The sequence below is a fragment of the Rana temporaria genome, chromosome 5, assembly GCF_905171775.1.
Source record: "Rana temporaria chromosome 5, aRanTem1.1, whole genome shotgun sequence".
NCBI classification, from domain to species: Eukaryota; Metazoa; Chordata; class Amphibia; order Anura; family Ranidae; genus Rana; species Rana temporaria.
In genome coordinates this window covers 185,582,365-185,603,136 of record NC_053493.1, presented here as the reverse complement: position 1 = coordinate 185,603,136, position 20,772 = coordinate 185,582,365, and the positions used below count along the sequence as shown (strand labels likewise).

Genomic DNA, 20,772 nt, shown 5'->3' with positions numbered 1-20,772 from the left:
TCACTGCGCTTTGCTAGAGCATTTTTTTAAAATTAACCGTGTGTGGGCAACGTCGTTTTAATGATGAAGTTGGAAAAAACATTGTTTTTCGACATGCTGAAAAACGTTTTTTTCATGCCGAAAAACGATCGTGTGTACGCGGCATTATGATCTGATGAAACCAAGGTTGGACTTTTTGGTCACAATTCCAAAAGATTTTTTGGCGCAAAAACATCATGGCACATCGCCATGAGAACACCATACCCACCGTGAAGCATGGGGGTGGCAGCAACATGCTTTGAGGCTGTTTTTCTTCAGCTGGAACAGGGACTTTAGTCAAGGTAGAAGGAATTATCGAAAAAAGAAGAAATGGCTGCACATCCAAAGGTTCCAACACAGCGTGCCTTTATTGAAAATCACCAGGATACACCAGATTTTGAGACACCTAGACGCGTTTTACACATCCAACTTGTGCTTACAAGGACTATACTAAAAACTGAAGCTTATATAAGACCGCCCTGACATCAATAGGTGTTCATTGGGTGGTCGGAATAAGCAGCAGCTACACAACATGATCAGTAATTGCATACATCAAAAAAAATGCTCTATCCCCAAACAGTGGACTGTGTGTGTAAAAGATATGTGTAAACCCAATTACCATCTTTTTTTTTTTGAGTTTCCACTGATTCCCCCCCCATGGAGGATCCATGGAGACAGTTTGTTCCTCAGCTTCACTGGCTGGGAGCCCTGTTGGCTCTATGCGTTATTTTTCTTGCGTTTGCAGTTCTCCTTTTGACCCATCACAGTTCCAATTCTCTTTTTTCTGAAGTTGACTCTGTCAGACTGCTCTCATATATTATGGTGCTACCCTGGAAAAAATCTACATTGTTTACTGGTCTATTATGTTAGTTGTGACATTAGAAACATGCCTGGACAACTGGCATGATTTCACCATCTGTAAATGTGCTCCCCTATGGCCGCAGCCTTTAAAATTAATGTCCTGGAATGTCCGAGGACTCAATTGCCTTGTGAAGAGACTGGCAATCCTTAGAACTATTAAATCTCTAGATGCTGGTATTATATGCTTACAGGAGACCTACCCCTCCACACCTAGTCTAACCCCTTGATTATTTGGTACCCAATTCTACTCAACATATTCCAGGGGGATAAGCATCCTGCTACGTCAGGATGTTCGATTTTCCTGCTCCCACAAGATCATAGATCCAGGGGGTCGATATGTGTTTTTGCTGGGTAATTGCTGGGATATATATACCGCCACCGTTTTCGTCCTCAGTTGCTTGGTGAGCTTTATGGCCGTTTTCCAAATATCCCACTACTAGAGATAGGCGACTTCAATAATTACCTGAATCCCATATGGGACAAATTACTTGCCCGTCCATACCTCTTCGGTAAGAGAGGGACATACCCCTTTTGCTTGCTTACTAGAGGAGCTCGGACAAATGGATATATGGCGGTTTAGAAACGGACATTAAACAATTCTCATGTTACTCAGCCACGTATGAGGGACTGTCTAGGACAGATCTAAGTCTAGGTAATGACGCATTACTTCCACTGGTTATAGTCTCAAACTATGAAAGTATGCATATATCTGACCATTCTTTTTGGGTGAACATTTCGCTGCCCATGCCTCTAAAATGTACTGGGTGGAAATTTAACCCTCTCTGGCTCTTGTGACAGTATGCGAGGTGAGGTAGTGGATAATGTGTATGGGTTTTTCCAGCCTCTGTGGCAGGCTTGGTTCCGGTCTGGAGGTTGTGGTCCACTCGAGTCCACGCTCAGGTGGACTTTAAATGAGCATAGGAGAGCTCTGGCCTGAGACTCAGAGGGGAATCAGAGAAGAGCTCTGTTTGGACTTAAAAAGAGAAGGTTTTCTTTACCACTTTACATTGATGGGGACCAGCCCCACAATGTATAGTGAGGAAGACTGCTGTATAGTTTAGCGCCGGATGGCAAGAATTTACTGTACTGTTTTTTGTTGGTTTTTCATGATTTTGCAAACCTCTGCTAAATAAAGCTGGCAACCCTCCAGACTTTAAAGAAACTAGCGGCATGCTGACCTTATTTTCCAAAAAAGGTGATCCCCACAAGCGAATCTCCCTCTCTCCACTTATTCCCAAAAGCAAACCCCATCTGTGGTTTGCTGAAACTTTTTTTTCACGATAACAAACACTGCTCGGTTAAGTGTTGTCTGAAATATGGCTAAGGCCTATATGAGGGGACAGTTTATCAAACTAATAGCCCATATCAAATCCGATACCAAAGCCTGGGAAACAATGGTATGCAGGGAGGTTACGGAGACTGAAGATAGATATATCACTAACCCTATGGAGGATACAAAGTGGGCTTGGTTGGAGGCACAATCCATGTCCAGGCAAACGTTTTTTTTTTCTACAGTAAACTCACTTCAAAGAAAGGGAGGCTACTGGGCACATGCTGGCCAGTGCACAGGGGTTATCCTCCCTTGTCTCGGCCATCCTCTGCGATGATCAGGGTGCCCTCCAGTCCCAGACCTTTGACATTATTAGGATCTTTAGAAGTATAGAGATCAGCGTAGAATGATCTAAAGTACAGCCTACTGACATGGAGGTTGGGGGATATCTAGTTGGCCGTGTGCTGCCTCGCTTGTCGGCATCGGATGCTGCATTGCTCAATGCCTCATTAATGTGTTGTTAGCTCTAGCACAATCTCACAATAATAACTCTCCGGGGACGGACGGCCTTCCATTCGAGGTCTACAAGTTATATGTAGGCACATTGCTACCCATACTACTGAAGGTCTATAATGAGGCATTTCAGACTGGAGCTTTGCTCACTTCTATGAATGAAGCGATAATTGTTGTGCTATTAAAACCAGGAAAATACGTTACTTTACCCGATTCATACCGACCTATTTCCTTGCTCACAACCGATGTCAAACTACTAATACTGATAACCAAGCCAATTTTTTGCTAGATGCAGCAAAGGCCTTTGACAGTGTTGAATGGCCTTACCTGTTGAAGGTGTTGGAACATATGGGCCTGGGTACTAATTTTATCAAGTGGGTCAAGATACTGTATGCTGAACCTTTTGCATTATTTCAGGGCACTAGGCAGGGGTGTCCTTTGTCACCCCTGCTGTTTGTCCTGGCTTTGGAACTGGGGGGCTGGGGAATTGTGAACTTAACAGACCCCAATATGTAGACTTCTGATCCCACCAGGTAATGATGTCTCTGCCCTTGTGTGTCTGGAGGCAGGATTCATGCACTTGGACCCTAGGGTTCCCACAAGAATCCTATTGAAGACTTTATGGTCATATGTTAAACAGATGTGAAGGATACAGGGCTTTCTAACACATACTTGATTATGGCACAACCTGAACTATAGGGATATACTGAAACTCAGGGGGTTTAGAGACTGGGAAGGGGCAGGACTACACTTTATATCACAGCTATATAATGGGCCAATACTTAAATCCTATATGGAGGTACAGGCAGAGTTTGCCATCCCACGTAGCCACTTCTTCAAACATTGACAGCTTAGACACACCCTACAGACACAATCAAGATGTGCCCAACTTAAGTTGACTGACCGTACCTTAATACAGGAAATTATTTTGGAAGTTGATAAAAAGGGAATGATTTCCAGAAGTTATAATATTCTTAATGCTATACAGGATTCCTCCAAACTACCTTACATGTGGGGCTGGGAAAGAGATACGGGTACCATAGACGGGAAGACATGGGATCTCTGCTTGACCTCCGCCCCTTTGGTGTCGGTATCTGCCTTTCAAAAATTATCCCATTTGTATCTGCTACACAGGCTATACAGAACACATGTACAACTCCATAAATGGGGGAATTGCAATACCCATCTATGCTCGAAATGCGAGAGAGATCATGGCGACCTCATTCATATGCTATGGAAGTGCCACAAGTTTTTCCGCTATTGAAAGGAGGTCCTTGACGTTATCGCTTAGGTATTTATATTCAATATTCTGCAAACCCCAGTTGTGTGCCCTGGATGAGGAGTCCCTAACTCCACAAGCTCATACTGCTCTATGTTGCACGTAAACTGATTGCACAATTTTGGATTGTTCCCAGGGTGCCCATCAGTCAGCAATGGGTGGAGCAGGTGAATAAGTGATTAAGACAGAAAAAGTTGACATACCAACATAGAAACGTTTCAAGAAAATTCTACTTAATGTGGCAAGCTTGGTTGGATTTCCGGGATTGGCACCACATCAGCTAAAGAGGAAGTAAACCCTGATGGGTGTTACTTCCTCTTTGTTTCCCTGCAAAGATAAAGCATAATGGGCTACTATGCATTGCATAGTAGCCCATTATATGACACTTACCTGCAGGAGAAGCCCACGATTTCCCCGTCTTCCTTGCTAGTAGCGAGCGGCCATTCTTCACCCCTCATGCACACATGCGCAGCGTGCCCTTTCTAACTCCGGCACATGCGCTGAAGAAATCGCCGTACGCCGATTTGAAAATATTTCCTAGACCGTGCAGGTCTGGGAGATATTTCTAGCACCTACAGGTAAGTCTTAATCTAGGCTTACCTGTAGGTTAAAGTGGGTGTAAATGGTTTAATTAGAGACAGGCTCCTACAGAGGTGAATGTTATAGGAGATCCAGAGAAGTGGCTGACTAAGTTCTATGTCACACAAGCTCCCTTATAGTATTAGTGACTTGTGTAGGTTGTGTTTGTTCATTTTGGGTTAACCCATAGGGCTCTGAGGGTATAGATAGTTTGAACTGTTAGTTTCTTTTCAGTTACACTATGCCTTTGTATACATGTCAATCTTTGTAATTCTGGTTTAGATATCTTTCTATGCACTATATTGGCCGGCAGCATATCATTGTATAAGACATTTACCTTGTTCTCTTGTGATTTAATATCTAATGCTATGTTCCTTTTTTTCTACTGTACTCCGATTTAAAAAATAATAATTGTATTAGGCTTCCTATATACAGTACCTTCTTTAAGCAATTGTAGGAAATAAGCCTACATCTTGATTCACACATACCTTTCTGGCAGGTGGATTTCGGTTATAAAAATGCTCCTTATAATGGTCCATCCACACCTCAGCAGCACGAGCTGTGTTCTGTAGGAAGTTTGGCCTTGCATAAGGAGCCTTCTTGGGAAAAACATGTCCAACATGGGAACATGGGTGAATTTCTAATGTTCCACTGCACTGCCATACCTGTCAAATGGAAGATGAATAAAAATTACTGTTTATAGGTCTACTAGACTTGGGCATGTGTAAAGCTGCAATATGCACATGCTGTAAATCCTCTTTGTTAAAGCGTTAGTTCATCTTTACCTTTAAAAATGCCTTTCTTTCTTGTACATCACGGGACACAGAGTAGCATAGTAATAACAATGTGGGTTATAGGCCTACCTTCAGGTGATGGACACTGGCACACCCAATGTCATGGACATGCAAACATTTCTGGCAGCTTACCTTCTCCTCCATGTGTCCATTAGAGGCCTGACTCTCTTTCTGGCTGCCTTTTATCATCTCTCCTCCCTGTATGAACACTAGTGTTGTTTAAATGTTACAAAGAATATAACAGGATATGTAAAAAGGAAATCAAGGATGCAAAAATTCAAAACGAACGACAGATCGCAAAAGATAGGACAAACCCCCAAAAATTCTTTAAATATATTAATAGTAAAAAGGGGGCGTCGTGGCTTGGCGCGCAGCGAGGATGGCAGCGGTGTAAAGGAACTCCATCAATCCGCGGGACCTGAGAGCTGAAAACGGGCCGAAAATCCTCCGATTATGTCCTCCCAACTGAAGAGGGGATCCCACAACCGCTTCCTACGATCTCTGGGCACCCCTAAACGGAAAACTACCCCCACTAACCTCAGCAAATTTTGCTACAACGGCAGCAGCAAGGCCTCCACGATGGCGCCGCCGCTCAGGCTGAACATGGAGGAGGACATGGAGGATGATGAGGTCTCTCTCCCAGCGTCAGAAGACTCCACCAAAGGTACTGACCGGGCAGACATACCCCTGACATACGCTGCGATGACAGACATAGCAGCAGACATTAAAAATTCATTCTCCATAGCCATCACGCATATTAAAACAGAGCTGCTCAGGCTATCAGAGCAGATGGCAGTCACAGAGTGCGCAGGCAAAAGAAGAGACAGGGCCCTGCTCAGGCTTGATGACATCTCTGCCAACCATTCTCAACACCTGATCGACATGAATAGGCAGATTGAGGACTTGGACAATAGGTGACGCAGACATAATATTAGGGTGAGGGGGGTCCCAGAGTCGGTGCCCCCCGAGAATGTGAGGCCTACCCTGTCCGCCATCTTCAACTCCCTGCTGGATAGGCCAGAACAGTCCCCTATTGAATTCGACAGAGCACACAGGGTGCTCAGGCCTAAGGCTCCGGATGACAACCCCCCCAGGGATATTATCTGCTGCCTGCCAAATTTTGGGCTGAAGGAGGAAATATTGCATAAGGCGAGAAACGCAGACCAGATTCAACATGGGGGCGCAACGATCCAACTGTTTCAGGACCTCTCCCCGATTACCCTTAAAAACAGGAGAGCTCTAAAACCCCTTCATGCCGTTCTTAGAGAGAAAGGAATAAACTATAGGTGGAAGTTCCCATTTGCACTTCAGGCCACCTACATGGGCAAACAACACCTGCTCAGAAAAAAATAGAAGCAAAGCCGCGCCATAAACCGTAAACTATCGTGATTGCCAGAAGTGTATATGTGTCAAGTCCATATAAAGGGTTAACAAACACAGGACACCCTTGAATCAAAACCAGTCCTTGTAGTGAGGTTAATACCCCGCTGTCAACACAGGTCTCAAAGTAGAAGATTCCTTCAAACAGTTTCTCAGATAAACTTCACACCACCAAAGTGACTGGATATATATATATAATTAGTGAACCCTTCACCGATAATGAGGTCGCTTACCAGAGGGCAAGCACAAATGAGCAGATGGCTATAGCCCAGCCGCGGCCTTTGGTATTCACAGGATCACTCGGGGACAGATATCAGGAACCACTCATAAGGTATCACCATCCAATACATCCGGTAAGAGAGTAAGGAAAGAATGCACCATAGCGTAACTCCATATCAAAAGGGCGTTTTAATAAAACATAGGATGTACTTAGACATAGAAGTAAAAACAGCGTTTTTAAAATTTAAATGTAGCCGACCTACATACAAGGAGCCCTCCTCCTCTGCGTGGTGACGTCACTGCATGTCCTCCCTGACGCGTTTCGTCATCAACAGGACGTTATCAATGGGGGTGACCCCCATTGATAACAAGACAAGGTTTTTGAAGAAGTTTTTTGATTTTGAAGCCCTTCAGTCTCAGATGCCGTCTGATGGTTATGGGGCTGCAGTCAGCACCAGTAAGGGCCTTAATTTGGGTCAAGGATCGTCCAGTGTCTTGATGAGAGACCCTGCTTATGCAGTTCAGCAACCCGACCACGTTCAAAAAAGGGAGAGTTTTTTTGCCTTTGCCATCACAAAGTGTGACTACCTGACAGAAAATGACAATGAATCCACATCTTTGCACAGATTTGGCCTTTTAAAAGGCATGTGGTCCTAAATTTTTGATCAGCTGAAAAACAGCCTGTTTGTTTATTCGTTATTTTCAATTAATTGAATGCTCAAAAAATGTTTGGTCTCACTCTCATTTCTTCTTGTTGCATGTTGAAGCTCTACTTGGAACCTTGTTAAGATCCAACAATGTAAAATATGATTTTTTGCCATTTTTCAAGTGGTCTTAAACTTTTGATCAGGACTGTATGATGCAATGGATATCCAAGATCTACTCTCACCCGACGGCCCAGGTCAAAGTTAACAGAGTTCTATCAGACCCTTTTTCCATCTCAAACGGGACGAGGCAGCGGTGCTCACTAGCCCCTTCACTTTATGTGCTTTCCCTTGAGCCTTTTTTGTGTAGGATACGTCTGAACCCAGACATTACCGGAGTTGGTGTGAGAGAAGAGCAACATAAAATCTCAGCTTTTGCGGATGATATGCACTTCTCCCCCACCAACCCCGTGGTTTTGCTGACGAATCTTATCCGCAAATTTGAGACTTTTGGTCAATTATCTAAATTTACGGATTCATTTGAAAAAATCAGAGGCAATGGGGGTAGGCGTACCTATCAAGAAGCTACAGACCTTACAGACATATTTCAGGCTCAAGTGGACAGATACAGCCTTGAAATATTTGGGAACATATATCCCCTCTAATCTATCAAGAACCTTCGAACTTAACTCCCCCCCCCCCCATTGATTAGAACACGTATTTCGTTAGAGACATGGAATTCATGGTTTGCTAGATGCAATCTCTTAAAGATGAGTATCCTACCCAAATATCTATGTGACGAGATCCTTCCTCGCCCAGGTCCTGCTCTCCCGACACTCCTCTGCTACCAGTGAGTCAGCTTGCAGATTGCAACGTCTGATGGTCCAGTCATCCAAGGTTCCGGGATCCGAATTACAGCTATGTGCCATTCGGACCCATTAAGAACAAACACCAGGCAGGCTGTATGTAAGTTCCAACAGGACTCTTTATTTCAAGTACACAGCACACTTTTATACAGAATTTTGGAACATCCCACTCCCAACAACCGCTTTCCTATTGGTCAATTGTAAAGTATATCCAGTCTTCACTCAGGTCCCCCTTGACCATGCAAATGAGGACTTGAAATTGTCAACAGGGATTGGTCCAATAGCTTGGATAGAAAGACTTGTGTATTGAGACAGAAGCCCCAGGGGGTAATCAATGTACACAATAACCTGGTTCCAGCTAGACGGCCTGACTCCGACACCCGCTCTTAACCTGCAGAACACAATAAAAGGTATTTCGCAAGCTGGTTCCACTTAGCATTTCAAAAGCCTTGCATTGAATGTCCCTCTCCTGTGTAACATATGTCAAGTAGAAACACTTTAATATCTCAAGGTCCATGACATTTCTTCCCCTGGGAAACAGTCCAACAGCCGCAGTGGGACCCAAACGGGTCAACTCGAGGATGTTGGAAAAATAGTCTTAAAGTTCCAGGACTGTCTGCTGGGATGACCCATCTGCCTTCCTGTTTTGAGGTCCTGGCCCATAATCGGACGGCAAGAGGCTCACATTCAGTCCTCTCCAAAAGCCCCTGTCCCGGCTAGGTCTGTCACACATCACCCCCTTTGGCAGGAGACTAACACTGGGAGAGACCCCAATTCCGGTACCCCCCCAGTACCCCAGATAACTTGTCCCAAACAGAGCATTACTCACCCAGCCAATCTCTGCCTCTCTCAGAGAACACGCCTGCCGCTGGGGAGAGGCCTGGACTGGCCCTTCTCCCTGGAGTCCTTTCAGCCGCTGGAGAGAAGACAGGGTGGCTGGGCTCAGTTCATCATGCCGTTGGTAATCTGGGCCAACTGGCCACCATTCCTGGGGTATACCAGTGGAGACTGCAGTCCCATCCACTGATGCTAGGTAAAAATCCCCCAGTGCTTGCAAAGCAAAGCCGACATCCTCCTGTCTCAGTGCCGCACCATGTTCTGGGGTTGTGTCCATGGAGATCGGAGTCCCATCCACTACCACAGGAACCCCCTCTCCTGTTAGTTGAGAGCAGAGGCCTGGGGCACTCTGCTCTGTTGCCAGCTCTTCCGCTGGGTTGCTGTGAGTGGAGACCACAGTCCCATCCACCGATATCCGCTCAAGCTGTAGTGGGGTGCAGCCGCCAGTAGCATCCTGTCCTGCTGCCAGTGATTCAGCTGGGAGTACGAGCTTTACCACCTCAGCTTGTTGCTGGGGAGGGGGGCCAACCGCCCCGGCTCCCTGGAACTCCACAGTTGGTCCCAGTACTGGGCAGAGATGGCTAGCATTCTGCCCTGTTGCCAGCACTTCTGCTGGGGGTGCATAATCCATAACATCCTCTGAACAGTCCATACACTCTGTAATCTGTGGCTGGGGAGTGATCGCCATCTTCTCACCCTGAGCCTCCGGAACTGCCACAGGGGTGGGGCAGAGGTCTTGATCCCTCTGTCCGGTGACCAGCGCTTCAGCTGGGGAAGTTCCTTGTAACTCCACAAATACTGTACTTGGTGCTGGGCAGAGCACAGTGAAGTTTGGCCCTGATACCAGCTCTTCTGTTGGAGGCTCCCCAGGTTGTTCTTCCTCAGCAGAAAAGTCTATCAAATCCCCTGTCTCTACAACTGGTGTCTGGGGATAGAGGTTCACCATCTCCTGTCCATGGAACCCAGAAGATGCTATGGGCACTGAGCAGAGGTTAGCAGAGCTCGGCCCTGCGGTCAGCACTTCAGCTTTGGGAATGGCAAGCTCCCGATTTTCCACTGCTGATTCATCAGCCAGGATTTCATCACTGTCAGCTGATATTTCCTCATAGTCCCAGGTAAAGGGAACCTCACCCTGCTGCTGAGCGGAGTCTAGCAGCTGTTTGTAGGCGATTTCCAGTTCCCATTCCTGAGCGGCCAGGAATTCCAAATCTTCCTGTAACCAGTGCACTTCCGGGACATTCAGTCTTCGCTCTCTGTGCTCCATTATTTCCTCCCAACGCCACTCCCGATCGCTCCCAAAGTTGGGATCCCTGGACATCCTCCAATACAACAATCCCAGGCCATCATAGTCAAAGCCTTCCGTGGGGCTGTCATCCGCTGACCACGGGCACTCTTGGACTACATACCACCGGAGGGCTCTGTAGCTCTCGTCCAACCGCATCTCTTCCCGGATCAGCCTGCTTAACTCTGCTGTCCACTCCTGCTTTGGTTGTTCCCCCAATAACAGCATCCGTACTTCATACTGTGACCAGTACCTTACATGGATGGAGGGGAGAGCTTTTCCCTGGTGTCGCTGCTCGCGGGCTAGCGCTTCTTTCCAGAGTTCGCAGCGGATCGAATCAGACCATCCAAGCAGGACCTCCTCTGATACTGGTCCTCTGCGCTGTATCTGCTTCTCTCGCAACCTCCTTCTGAATTCCTCTTCCATGGTTACTGATATCTGTACCTCTCCTCTTCTTTCATTTGGTGCTGCTTCTTTAGGCGTTGTCACCGATCGCCGTATTTCTGCAATTCTCAGCTCCTGTTGCCGCTCTCGTTCTCTCTGTTGTCGCTCTCGTTCTCTCTCATCCTGCCGCTGGAGGTCTCTAATGGTATTCTGTATGGCGGTCTCTGATGGGTTCGCACCATATAATGCCAACCGCTGTTGAACTCGCTGCTGGAACAAGTCTTCAACTGACCGGAGTCCTGCATCACCATCCCTCTGATCCATCTCGGCTAGCGCAATGATCAGGGTGGCCTTGTTCTTCCCACCGGTCCCTCCACGGCTCTCAAACAAGTCTTTTAGCATGGTTCTCCTCCAGGCTGCATAGCTGGTCATTCATGGTGGTGGTTTGGAGTTGTCCCAGTAACTGGAGAGCAAATCCCACCGCTGCCAACCAATGTGACGAGATCCTTCCTCGCCCAGGTCCTGCTCTCCCGACACTCCTCTGCTACCAGTGAGTCAGCTTGCAGATTGCAACGTCTGATGGTCCAGTCATCCAAGGTTCCGGGATCCGAATTACAGCTATGTGCCATTCGGACCCATTAAGAACAAACACCAGGCAGGCTGTATGTAAGTTCCAACAGGACTCTTTATTTCAAGTACACAGCACACTTTTATACAGAATTTTGGAACATCCCACTCCCAACAACCGCTTTCCTATTGGTCAATTGTAAAGTATATCCAGTCTTCACTCAGGTCCCCCTTGACCATGCAAATGAGGACTTGAAATTGTCAACAGGGATTGGTCCAATAGCTTGGATAGAAAGACTTGTGTATTGAGACAGAAGCCCCAGGGGGTAATCAATGTACACAATAACCTGGTTCCAGCTAGACGGCCTGACTCCGACACCCGCTCTTAACCTGCAGAACACAATAAAAGGTATTTCGCAAGCTGGTTCCACTTAGCATTTCAAAAGCCTTGCATTGAATGTCCCTCTCCTGTGTAACATATGTCAAGTAGAAACACTTTAATATCTCAAGGTCCATGACAATCTATATTTATTTCAAACTCTGCCAATCAAGATACCATCTCAATATTTTAAACAGGTTCATTCCCTGTTTATTAAATTTATATGGGCACATAAGAGACCACGCACTCCCAGACTCCAATTATCTCGACTAAACATAGTGGCGGGATTGCATTTCCAGATGTACTTAAATATTACCAGGCGGTACATATGGGAAGACTCAGACTGGAGCCGACATTCAATAGACAAACTCTGGGTTCGGATTGAACAAGAGCAAACTGATGTTCTATTGAAAGGAGCACCATGGTGTTATGATATGCTATCGCCCGACCTAAAGAGGCACCCTCTGATAGGCCCTACAATACGAATTTGATCACAAATGATCATTAAAACCTCCCTCTCGACAATGGACTCGCCTCTGCCGCCTATCCCCGGGAATCCGGGATTCCCTCCAGGTTTGAGAGATCATCACTTCTCCAACCTTTAACAAACAAATAGCTTTCGAGCATCGCAATTCCTAGCATCAGACGGTTGGCCATCCATAACTGCCCTAATGGAACCGGCGGGCCCCTTCTGTTTACCTTTTTGGAATGCTCTGCAGCTCCACCACTTCCTTTATACACTTAAGTCACCAGAGAGGTTTAGACGACAATTAACCATATTCGAAGAATACTGCACGAAGGAGGGAACTTTGACACACGCTCTCAAAAATGTACTCTTTATTGATTTCCCCTCCGGAACAACTAAATTTATCTTGGATAGAGAAATTGGAGAGAGAGATGAACTGTAAGTTTACAACTAGCCAAAGACAAAAAATGATCGATCTCTCGCTGAAATCATCTATTTGCACCAAGATTCAGGAGATGAATTCTAAAATACTAACAAGATGGTACTATACCCCACAGAGACTACATACATTTTATCCGGAAATATCAGACCGGTGCTGGAGATGTATGGAGGAGAGAGATATGATGTTACATATTTTTTGGTCATGCCCAAAAATAACATCTTACTGGAAGGAGGTACGGAACATTAGTCAAAAATTTACAGACTACAGGATACCGGAGGACCCAGCCTTTTTTTTTTTACTACATGTTATGAATATACCTGTTAAAAAATATAAGAAATCTATTATACGACATTTAGTAAATGCGGCCAAAGCGTGTATTCCACTTAGGTGGAAAAATATGCTACCTCTTATGGTTGGAGGTTGGCTTCATAAAGTGGAAGAGATAAATAAGATGGAGGAGCTTACACTTTCAGCACAAAACCAACAAGAAAAGTATGCGGAGGTATGGAGACAGTGGAATAGGTTTATTGCTTCTGAAGGTTTGATCCTGCTTAATTCATGAAAGTCAGATATAGGTAGTACAACTTAAAAAAGTTAATTACTAGTTACCCATCGCATACTCAGGGTATCCCCTACCCTTATTCCTCCCCTCCCCTTTTTTCTCTTATGGGGTATGTCGTGGCAGACCCAGACTCTTTAGCAATGGTGTGCTCACGCTCGCTGGTCGGACTGGGGAGACCACAAAGGATCTATATATCCAGCCTGTCTCTCAGCCGACAGTTGATAGAAGATACTCAATAAAATAAAGAAAAGAAAATAAAAATAAAAAATTCCTCAGGGCGCTGGGCCCAAAGGGAGCCATACGCCCTTCACCTTTGCTAGGCAGAAAAAAAACTGAGGCTGCAGGGATGAGGGTTATGTCCGGAGAGACCGCCCCCTGGGGTGTTCAACTCTGTTAAAGTAACATGTATTTAATTATCTAACATGTTTCTGCCTAGTTCTCTCTTGTGAACAGGAACATAACCCACTTGTCAAGATTTAAGTAGCTGTGTCCATCCATGGGCGATAAGAGAAAAAAATATTTTTTTTGAGGATATTTACGCTATTTTTTTGTTTATAGCGCAAAAAGTAAAAACTGCAGTGATCAAATGCCACCAAAAGAAAGCTCCATTTGTAGGAGAAAAAAAGAATTCAAGGAGATAAATCCTTCCGGGGCTGAAGTGGTTAAAGTGACGCTTATTTTTTTTTGTTTACAAAAGTTTTATTTGGAAGACAAGAAATACAATGGTTACATGTAAGGCCTTGTACTCACGGCAGGACATGTCCGATGAAAACGGTCTGCAGACCGTTTCCATCGGACATGTCTGGCCGGGGACTGCCCGGGGACTTCTGTTCGATGGCTATACACACCATCGAACAGAAGCCCGCGCGTAAACATTACGCGGGGCGTGTCCGCGGTGTCGCCGCGTCGATGACGCGGTGTCGCCGCGACAATGACGCGGCGACGTGGGCGGGCCGCCTTAAATATGCTTCCACGCATGCGTCGAAGTCATTCGACGCATGCGAGGGATGCGGGCGGCAGGACATGTACGGTAGGTCTGTACAGACGACCGTACATGTCCGGGCGGACAGGTTTCCAGCGGACTGTTTTAAAACAAGTCCGGGAAACAGTTGTCCGCTGGAAACCTGTCCGATCCGTCCCAAAATGGTCCGCTCGGGCCAACACACGGCCAAACATGTCTGCTGAAACTGGTCTGCGGACCAGTTTCAGCAGACATGTTTGGTCGTGAGTACGGGGCCTCAAACATACAGTAGGTACAGAGTTGGCAGGATACACAAATAAATGTCAGACTGGAATACATGGTTGGAGTACACTGCAAGGCATAACAACAACAATAGTAAAGGGGAAAAAGGGGGGGGGGTCAGTAATAAGGGTAAATGGTGTAAATTAGTGATGAAGGGATGCGGATCTTCTGTGACATTGTTGCGGCTATCAAAGTGCAGGTATATGGAATAGAGAAAAAGGGGGAAGAGAGCAGCAGGAAGGGTTGAAAGTTATACAGGATGACTCCTGGGTGAGGACCAGTATAACATTTTTTATTGAATTTATGCATACTGTTAGACAGTGTATGGTGTATTCTCTCTGACAATCTTAGTGTTTCCATTCTGGATATCGACCTGAGGCCATGATATGTTGTGGGATCTCCAGTTGAAGGCGATCATCCATTGAATGGAGCTGATCAAGGAATGGATTAGTTTATTGCAGGGGGGGAGGAACTTCTCGGACTGTGGCATATAAGAGACAGATTTGGGGTGAGAGGGCGATCTTCTTAAGTGAGTCTTCAAGTCTGCTGACCACTGTCTGTCTGCTCCAGCAGTCTACAGCTCCAAAAAATGTGGAGGAGGTCACCCTCTTCTGGGCAGCCTCTGAAACCGCACGGGGAGGTTGAGGGGTAAAAGGAGTGAATTTTAGATGGGGTCATGTACCATCTGGTGAGAAGCTTCAGAGGAGGTTCCCTAAATGCAGCTGCGCAGTTTCTTTTGTGAAGATTATCAAACATGTTGGACCAGGATTCTGCAGAGAATGTGCAGTTAATATCAGACTCACAGCGCAACATGGGGCCAGATTTTTCAGGTTGATTAAAGTTATTGAGGTAGCTGTATAATAATGAGATTAGGCCCTTGTCCCTTGAAGATGATATGCAAATATGTTCAAATAGGGTATTTGGGGGATTAATAGACGTGGAGTAGTGTGTTGCGTAAAAGTCGTGTATTGAGGTGTAATGAGATAACACTGAGGAGGGAAAGTCAAATCTAGACTGTAGGGACGAGAAGGGTAGGAATGTTGTGTTACATGTGAGAGACATGTAACACACACGGAAGTGGTGAGATTATGATTGATCCAGATATGGAATGGAGTGCTGTCCGGAAAGGCTGAGCAGAATCTGGGATCTCCTAGGTATGAGGCTAGGGGGGGGGGGGGGGACATAGAGGAAAGTTTAAATGAAGTTTTGATTTTATTCCATAATTGTATAAAGTGTGCAACAATTATATTTCGTTTGGGTAGAGTGTAATGTGGCTTCGGGTTAGACCATAAGATGCCTGAGCGATTAAGGGGTAAAATGGAGGTGGATTCAAACTTCAACCAGGAAATGTTGATGTCTGGGGAGGACCATAGTGCCATGTAGTAGCTACATCTAGGTTTTTTTGTTGTTGTAGATACATTTATTGATTTCTCGTTGAAGAGCCTCTAGCCTAGTTTTAGGGACATTAATAGGTAATGATCTAAAGTAATAGAGCAGTTTGGGGAGGATGGTCATCTTAAACGCACAAATCCTACCCAGAAAGGAGATGTGGAAGGTCGACCAAATTTTTCAATAATGCGCTGATATGAGAGAAGAGGGGGAGATAATTGGACTTATATAATAGATTATAGGAGCCTGTAATATTTACTCCAAGATATCTAAATGATGTTGGGGACCATATAAAGTTAAAAAATTTTTCAGTAGTGATAGAAGGTCGGGGGGCAGTTGATAGGTAGGATGGAGCATTTATTAGTATTAACGTATAAGCCGGAGAGATTGTGGAATGTATGGAGTTCTGATAGGAGGTTTGGGATAGAGATATGTGGGTCAGTAAGAAATAAGAGGGCATCAGCGGCATATAGGCCAAGTTTAAATTGGTGCGGGTCCTTATTGTAGCCCTTAATGTTTATATTGTTTCTGATGGCGTGTGCTAGGGGTTCAATGGCCAGCGCAAAAATAAGGGGGGAGAGAGGATAACCCTGTCTAGTTCCCCTGCTCAAGGGGAAGAAGTCTGAATTGTTTCCAGGGATTTTAATTCTGGTTTGTGGGAGATGGTAAAGGGCATTGAAACCATGTATAAATTTATCGGAAATCCCAAACTTGGGTAAAAGGTGGTTCAAGTAGGACCAATTAAAACAGGGGTGGATGATGGCTTTGGATGAGTTGCCTAGGAGGATGGGAGTACAAAATATGTAGTCCAGGCGGGCATAGCAGTCGTGAGGGTGGGAGTAGTGAGTAAATTCCTTGATTCCTATATTATGTGCTCTCCAGGAATCAATCAACTGGAGTTTGCCAAGTGAGCGATTTAAGGATTTGGGGAATGCTTTGGACGAAGTAACAACTCTACTTCTGTCTAAGGCTGGGTGAGCAGAAAGATTAAAGTCTCCACCGACTATCATGTGAGGGGAGTTATATTGATCTAGGATGTTAATAAAGTTGGTAAAAAATGAAGATTGGGCTTCATTGGGAGCGTATAAGGAGGCTACTGTAATGTTACGTCAGTTTAGAATGCCTTTTAGGATAATATATCTGCTTTCAGCATCTTTATATATATATTTTGTATCTCAAAGATTGCAGTGTTTCTAATAAAAATAGCGACGCCTCTGGACTTTTTAGAAAATGTTGTATAGTGGAACTGGTTAAAAGATTTGTCGAAATATTGTGGGTGGTTTGTAGTGGAAAAGTGGGTCTCTTGCATTAAGATGATATCAGCACCTAGTCTCTTGTAGTGTCTAAAAGCTTTTTTGCATTTGTTGGGGGAGTTAAAGCCCTGAACATTATGTGAGAAGATTTTAAGACCCATAGCTAAGAGGTAAGGGAATGCTAGGTGAGTGGGAAGTGATACAAAGTGGCAAAATGGTGTCACCTAGTAGGTGGCAGGTGGTCAAATGGTGTTGGTATTTACACAGAGTCACCTCCGTATAAATATAGGATGATAAGTACCAACTGTAGAATCTACAATAATGATGTGTTGTGAAAAGTAAGTAAGGGGGCAGGGCAACAGGCCGCACAGGCAGAACGGGGGTCAAACCAGCGACGGCGGATGAGCCAGGCACATACTAAAAAGTATAGAACATAACCTTAAGGGTGCATAGAGAAGAAGAAAATCTATGGCGATTAATGTATGGTTGTACAAACTTAAAGCGGGAGTTCACCCATTTATAAAAATTTTCCCCTTTTCCCCTTAGATTCCTGCTCGTTCGGTCTAGGGGAATCGGCTATTTGTATTAAAATATGATCCGTACTTACCCGTTTTCGAGATGCATCTTCTTCCGTCGCTTCCGGGTATGGGTCTTCGGGAGCGGGCGTTCCTTCTTGATTGATGGTCTTTCAGGAGGCTTCCGACGGTCGCATCCAACGCGTCACTCGTAGCCGAAAGAAGCCGAACGTCGGTGCGGCTCTATACTGCGCCTGCGCACCGACGTTCGGCTTCTTTCGGAAAATCGTAACGCGATGGATGCGACCGTCGGAAGCCTCTCGGAAGACTGTCAATCAAGAAGGAACGCCCATTCCCGCAGCCCATACCCGGAAGCGACGGAGAGGATGCATCTCGTAAACGGGTAAGTAATGCTCATATTTTAAAACAAATAGCCGATTCCCCTAGTAAAAACGAGCAGGAATCTGAGGCTAAAAAGTGCCCTCTAAGGGTGAACCACCGCTTTAAACTCCAAATATTACCATTATACCCGTAAAGGTATATTATGAGTGTAGATAACATAGAGAGAAGTGACCAAGTCAGTAAGATAGAACCGAGTTGAAACCTGTGGGAGGAAGTAAAGAAAAAAAAAAGAGGGAGGGAGGAAAAATGAACAAAAGGGGGCGGGGGGGTTCGGGGGTAATATTTCCTCATCTCATTTTCTCCTCATCCCTGAACACAGGGAACAAGGAGGAGGGCGTGAAATACTTCATTCTAATGTCATTGGAAATTGCAGTCCAGAGAGAAGTCCCAGGGTGATCATAGTTAGTACAGAGCCTGCAGACTCCTAAGTGGAGGGGGGTGGGCAAACATGGGACTTGTAGTGGGGTTAGGAAACCATGAGATAAATAGGCTACTCATATAGCACTGAGAGTCAGCTATAGGTATTAAGCAACGTAATGCCAAGTCTTGTTGCAAAGATAAAAAAAATAAAAATAATTTGACATAAAAGAATAAATAAATATATATAAAAAAAAGGGGGAGGACCAAACCACAGGGGAGAGTCAATGATCAATGCTGCGACCATAAAGGTCAACATAAGATAGGTTGCAATAGTGTCAGAAAACAGACAAACTGCCCAAAAAACTCTCCAATGATGAATCCAAGCAATAAGAAAAAAAAAAAGAGAACCTGCTGGATAAAAAGGGAGATAATGAGGGGCTTAGCCCCCAAAAAAAGAAATACTCTGCGTCAGCAGATCAAACTGGTCAGGCTGCGTGATCCTGGAAAGGGTGCTGCTGCCATCTTCTTTGCTCCCTCTGGGTACGTCTGGAGGATGGAGTAGACCATATGGGTGATGATCTAGGGGTGGCAGGAAGTCGTTGGGATGGTTGTTGCTCCAGCAGGCCAAGTTCAATCAACAGCTCCTTCCCTTCAATGACATTGTAAACTGTATATGTAGTACCATTGTGCATTATGGATAATTTAAATGGTAAGCCCCATCTATACTTGATTCTGGCTGTTTGGAGGACATTAGTGACCTCTTTCATTCTGTGTCTTCGGTCCAAAGTCGCAGGAGAGATATCAGGGTAGATTTGCAGTTTAATCCCATCCAATTCTATGCGGGGGTGTTTCTGGGGGCTCTCATAATGTCTTCTTTAGTGACAAAGTCTTTCATGCACATAATGACATCTCTGGGGGGGTTTTCAGGTGGTGGTTTGGGTCTTAGGGCTCTGTGTAATCTGTCGCAGGCAAAAGCCAACAGGGGCTTGTCAGGGACAAGGCCATGAAAGAGCTTTGTGATGGCTTGAGGTAAATCAGTGATTGATTATGGGATACCGCGTACTCTTAAATTATTGCGTCTGTTTCTATTGTCCAAATCCTCTATGTGGGCTTGCATGAAGGAGAAGCTGTCAGCAAGGGTCTCATAATCCTTCCTGAGATCATTGTGTGCAAGGGCTAGTTTGTCATGCTTGGTTTTAAGTATGTCAGTGCGGCCTCCTATGCTAACAAACTCCTGAGATAAAGCATTGGTGGATTTGTGAAGCTCCTGCTCTAGTTTGTCAGCTAATTTCTCATAAATGGCAGTCAGACTTGCATCTAGGTCAGCCTTAGAGAGGGGCTGAGAGTACTCGCTGTTCGTAGGCAGGCGAGCTGGAGTTTGCAAGGAGCTGCTGGAGGCCACATGGTGGCCGGCGTCATTTTGGGACATCTTCTCAGCAGTGAGGAGAAAGTTTGTCAGCGTGTGCTGGATGCGGCGATTTCGCCCTTTTTTGCTGGATGGCATGCACCGGGGTGTTCCACGGGGGTGGTGGGGTGTTGTTGGAGGTGATGTTGGTGGATTAGCCCCGGGAATTCTGCCTGGCCAGCCTAGTCAGACGGAGCTCTGCTCAGCAACGTCCGTCCTGCATGCGCCCCCTAAAGTGACGCTTATACAAACTATAGAGTACTGAAGTGTGTCGCCATTTCACAGGCGCACGCAAATTTAGGGATTAACATGTTTGGTATCCATTTACTTGGTGCAACCTCTTTTAAATTTTACCAAAAAATTGGGTAATTTATTGCAGTTGTGTGCCCATATTTTTTACTGAAATTTTGCAGTTCCTATACATAAAAAATTGGAACTATATATTGTTCTCTAGAGTGTCTGCTTTCATAAAATATATAATTTGTTGGATATTTTTGCAATCTTCAGACCTAAAAAATGTAAAAAAACAAAAACGGCTCTGGCAGCGAAAAGGTTAAACACCCCCTCAGCTCCCCTTTATATTCTATTGTATGCAGTATTTTTATTTTAGTAGCCTTCTTTCTATTTTGTTCCTGGAGGGGATTCCCTATCCCATTTATGCGTGGAGAAATCTCTAGAAAAAGCACACAGGAGTCAAACAATTTGCATTGTAAATAGTCATTACGATTTAATGTATACTCACTCTAAATGAAAGTTCCAAGTTTTCTCCTCCCCAAACTTCCATTCCCATGTCATAAGTTCCAAGGTATTCAAAATATTTCTTACTTACTGCAAACAATCCACCAGCCATGGTAGGAGATCTA

General features: G+C 45.1%; 1 protein-coding gene across 2 annotated transcripts in view; it reads right to left on the bottom strand.

Moving 5' to 3' along the window:
* LOC120940524 (polypeptide N-acetylgalactosaminyltransferase 4-like) overlaps window positions 1–20,772 on the bottom strand; it is a 401,853-nt gene that overhangs the window by 214,202 nt on the left and 166,879 nt on the right. Inside the window, exons 6-7 of one of the 2 annotated variants that reach the window (XM_040353443.1) lie at window positions 20,652–20,769; window positions 5,009–5,185 (exon numbers count right to left, since the gene is read on the bottom strand). In XM_040353443.1, coding sequence (XP_040209377.1) covers window positions 5,009–5,185; window positions 20,652–20,769 — 295 coding nt within the window. The remainder of the gene's footprint in view (window positions 1–5,008; window positions 5,186–20,651; window positions 20,770–20,772) is intronic. The other variant, XM_040353444.1, reaches the window with a different exon arrangement.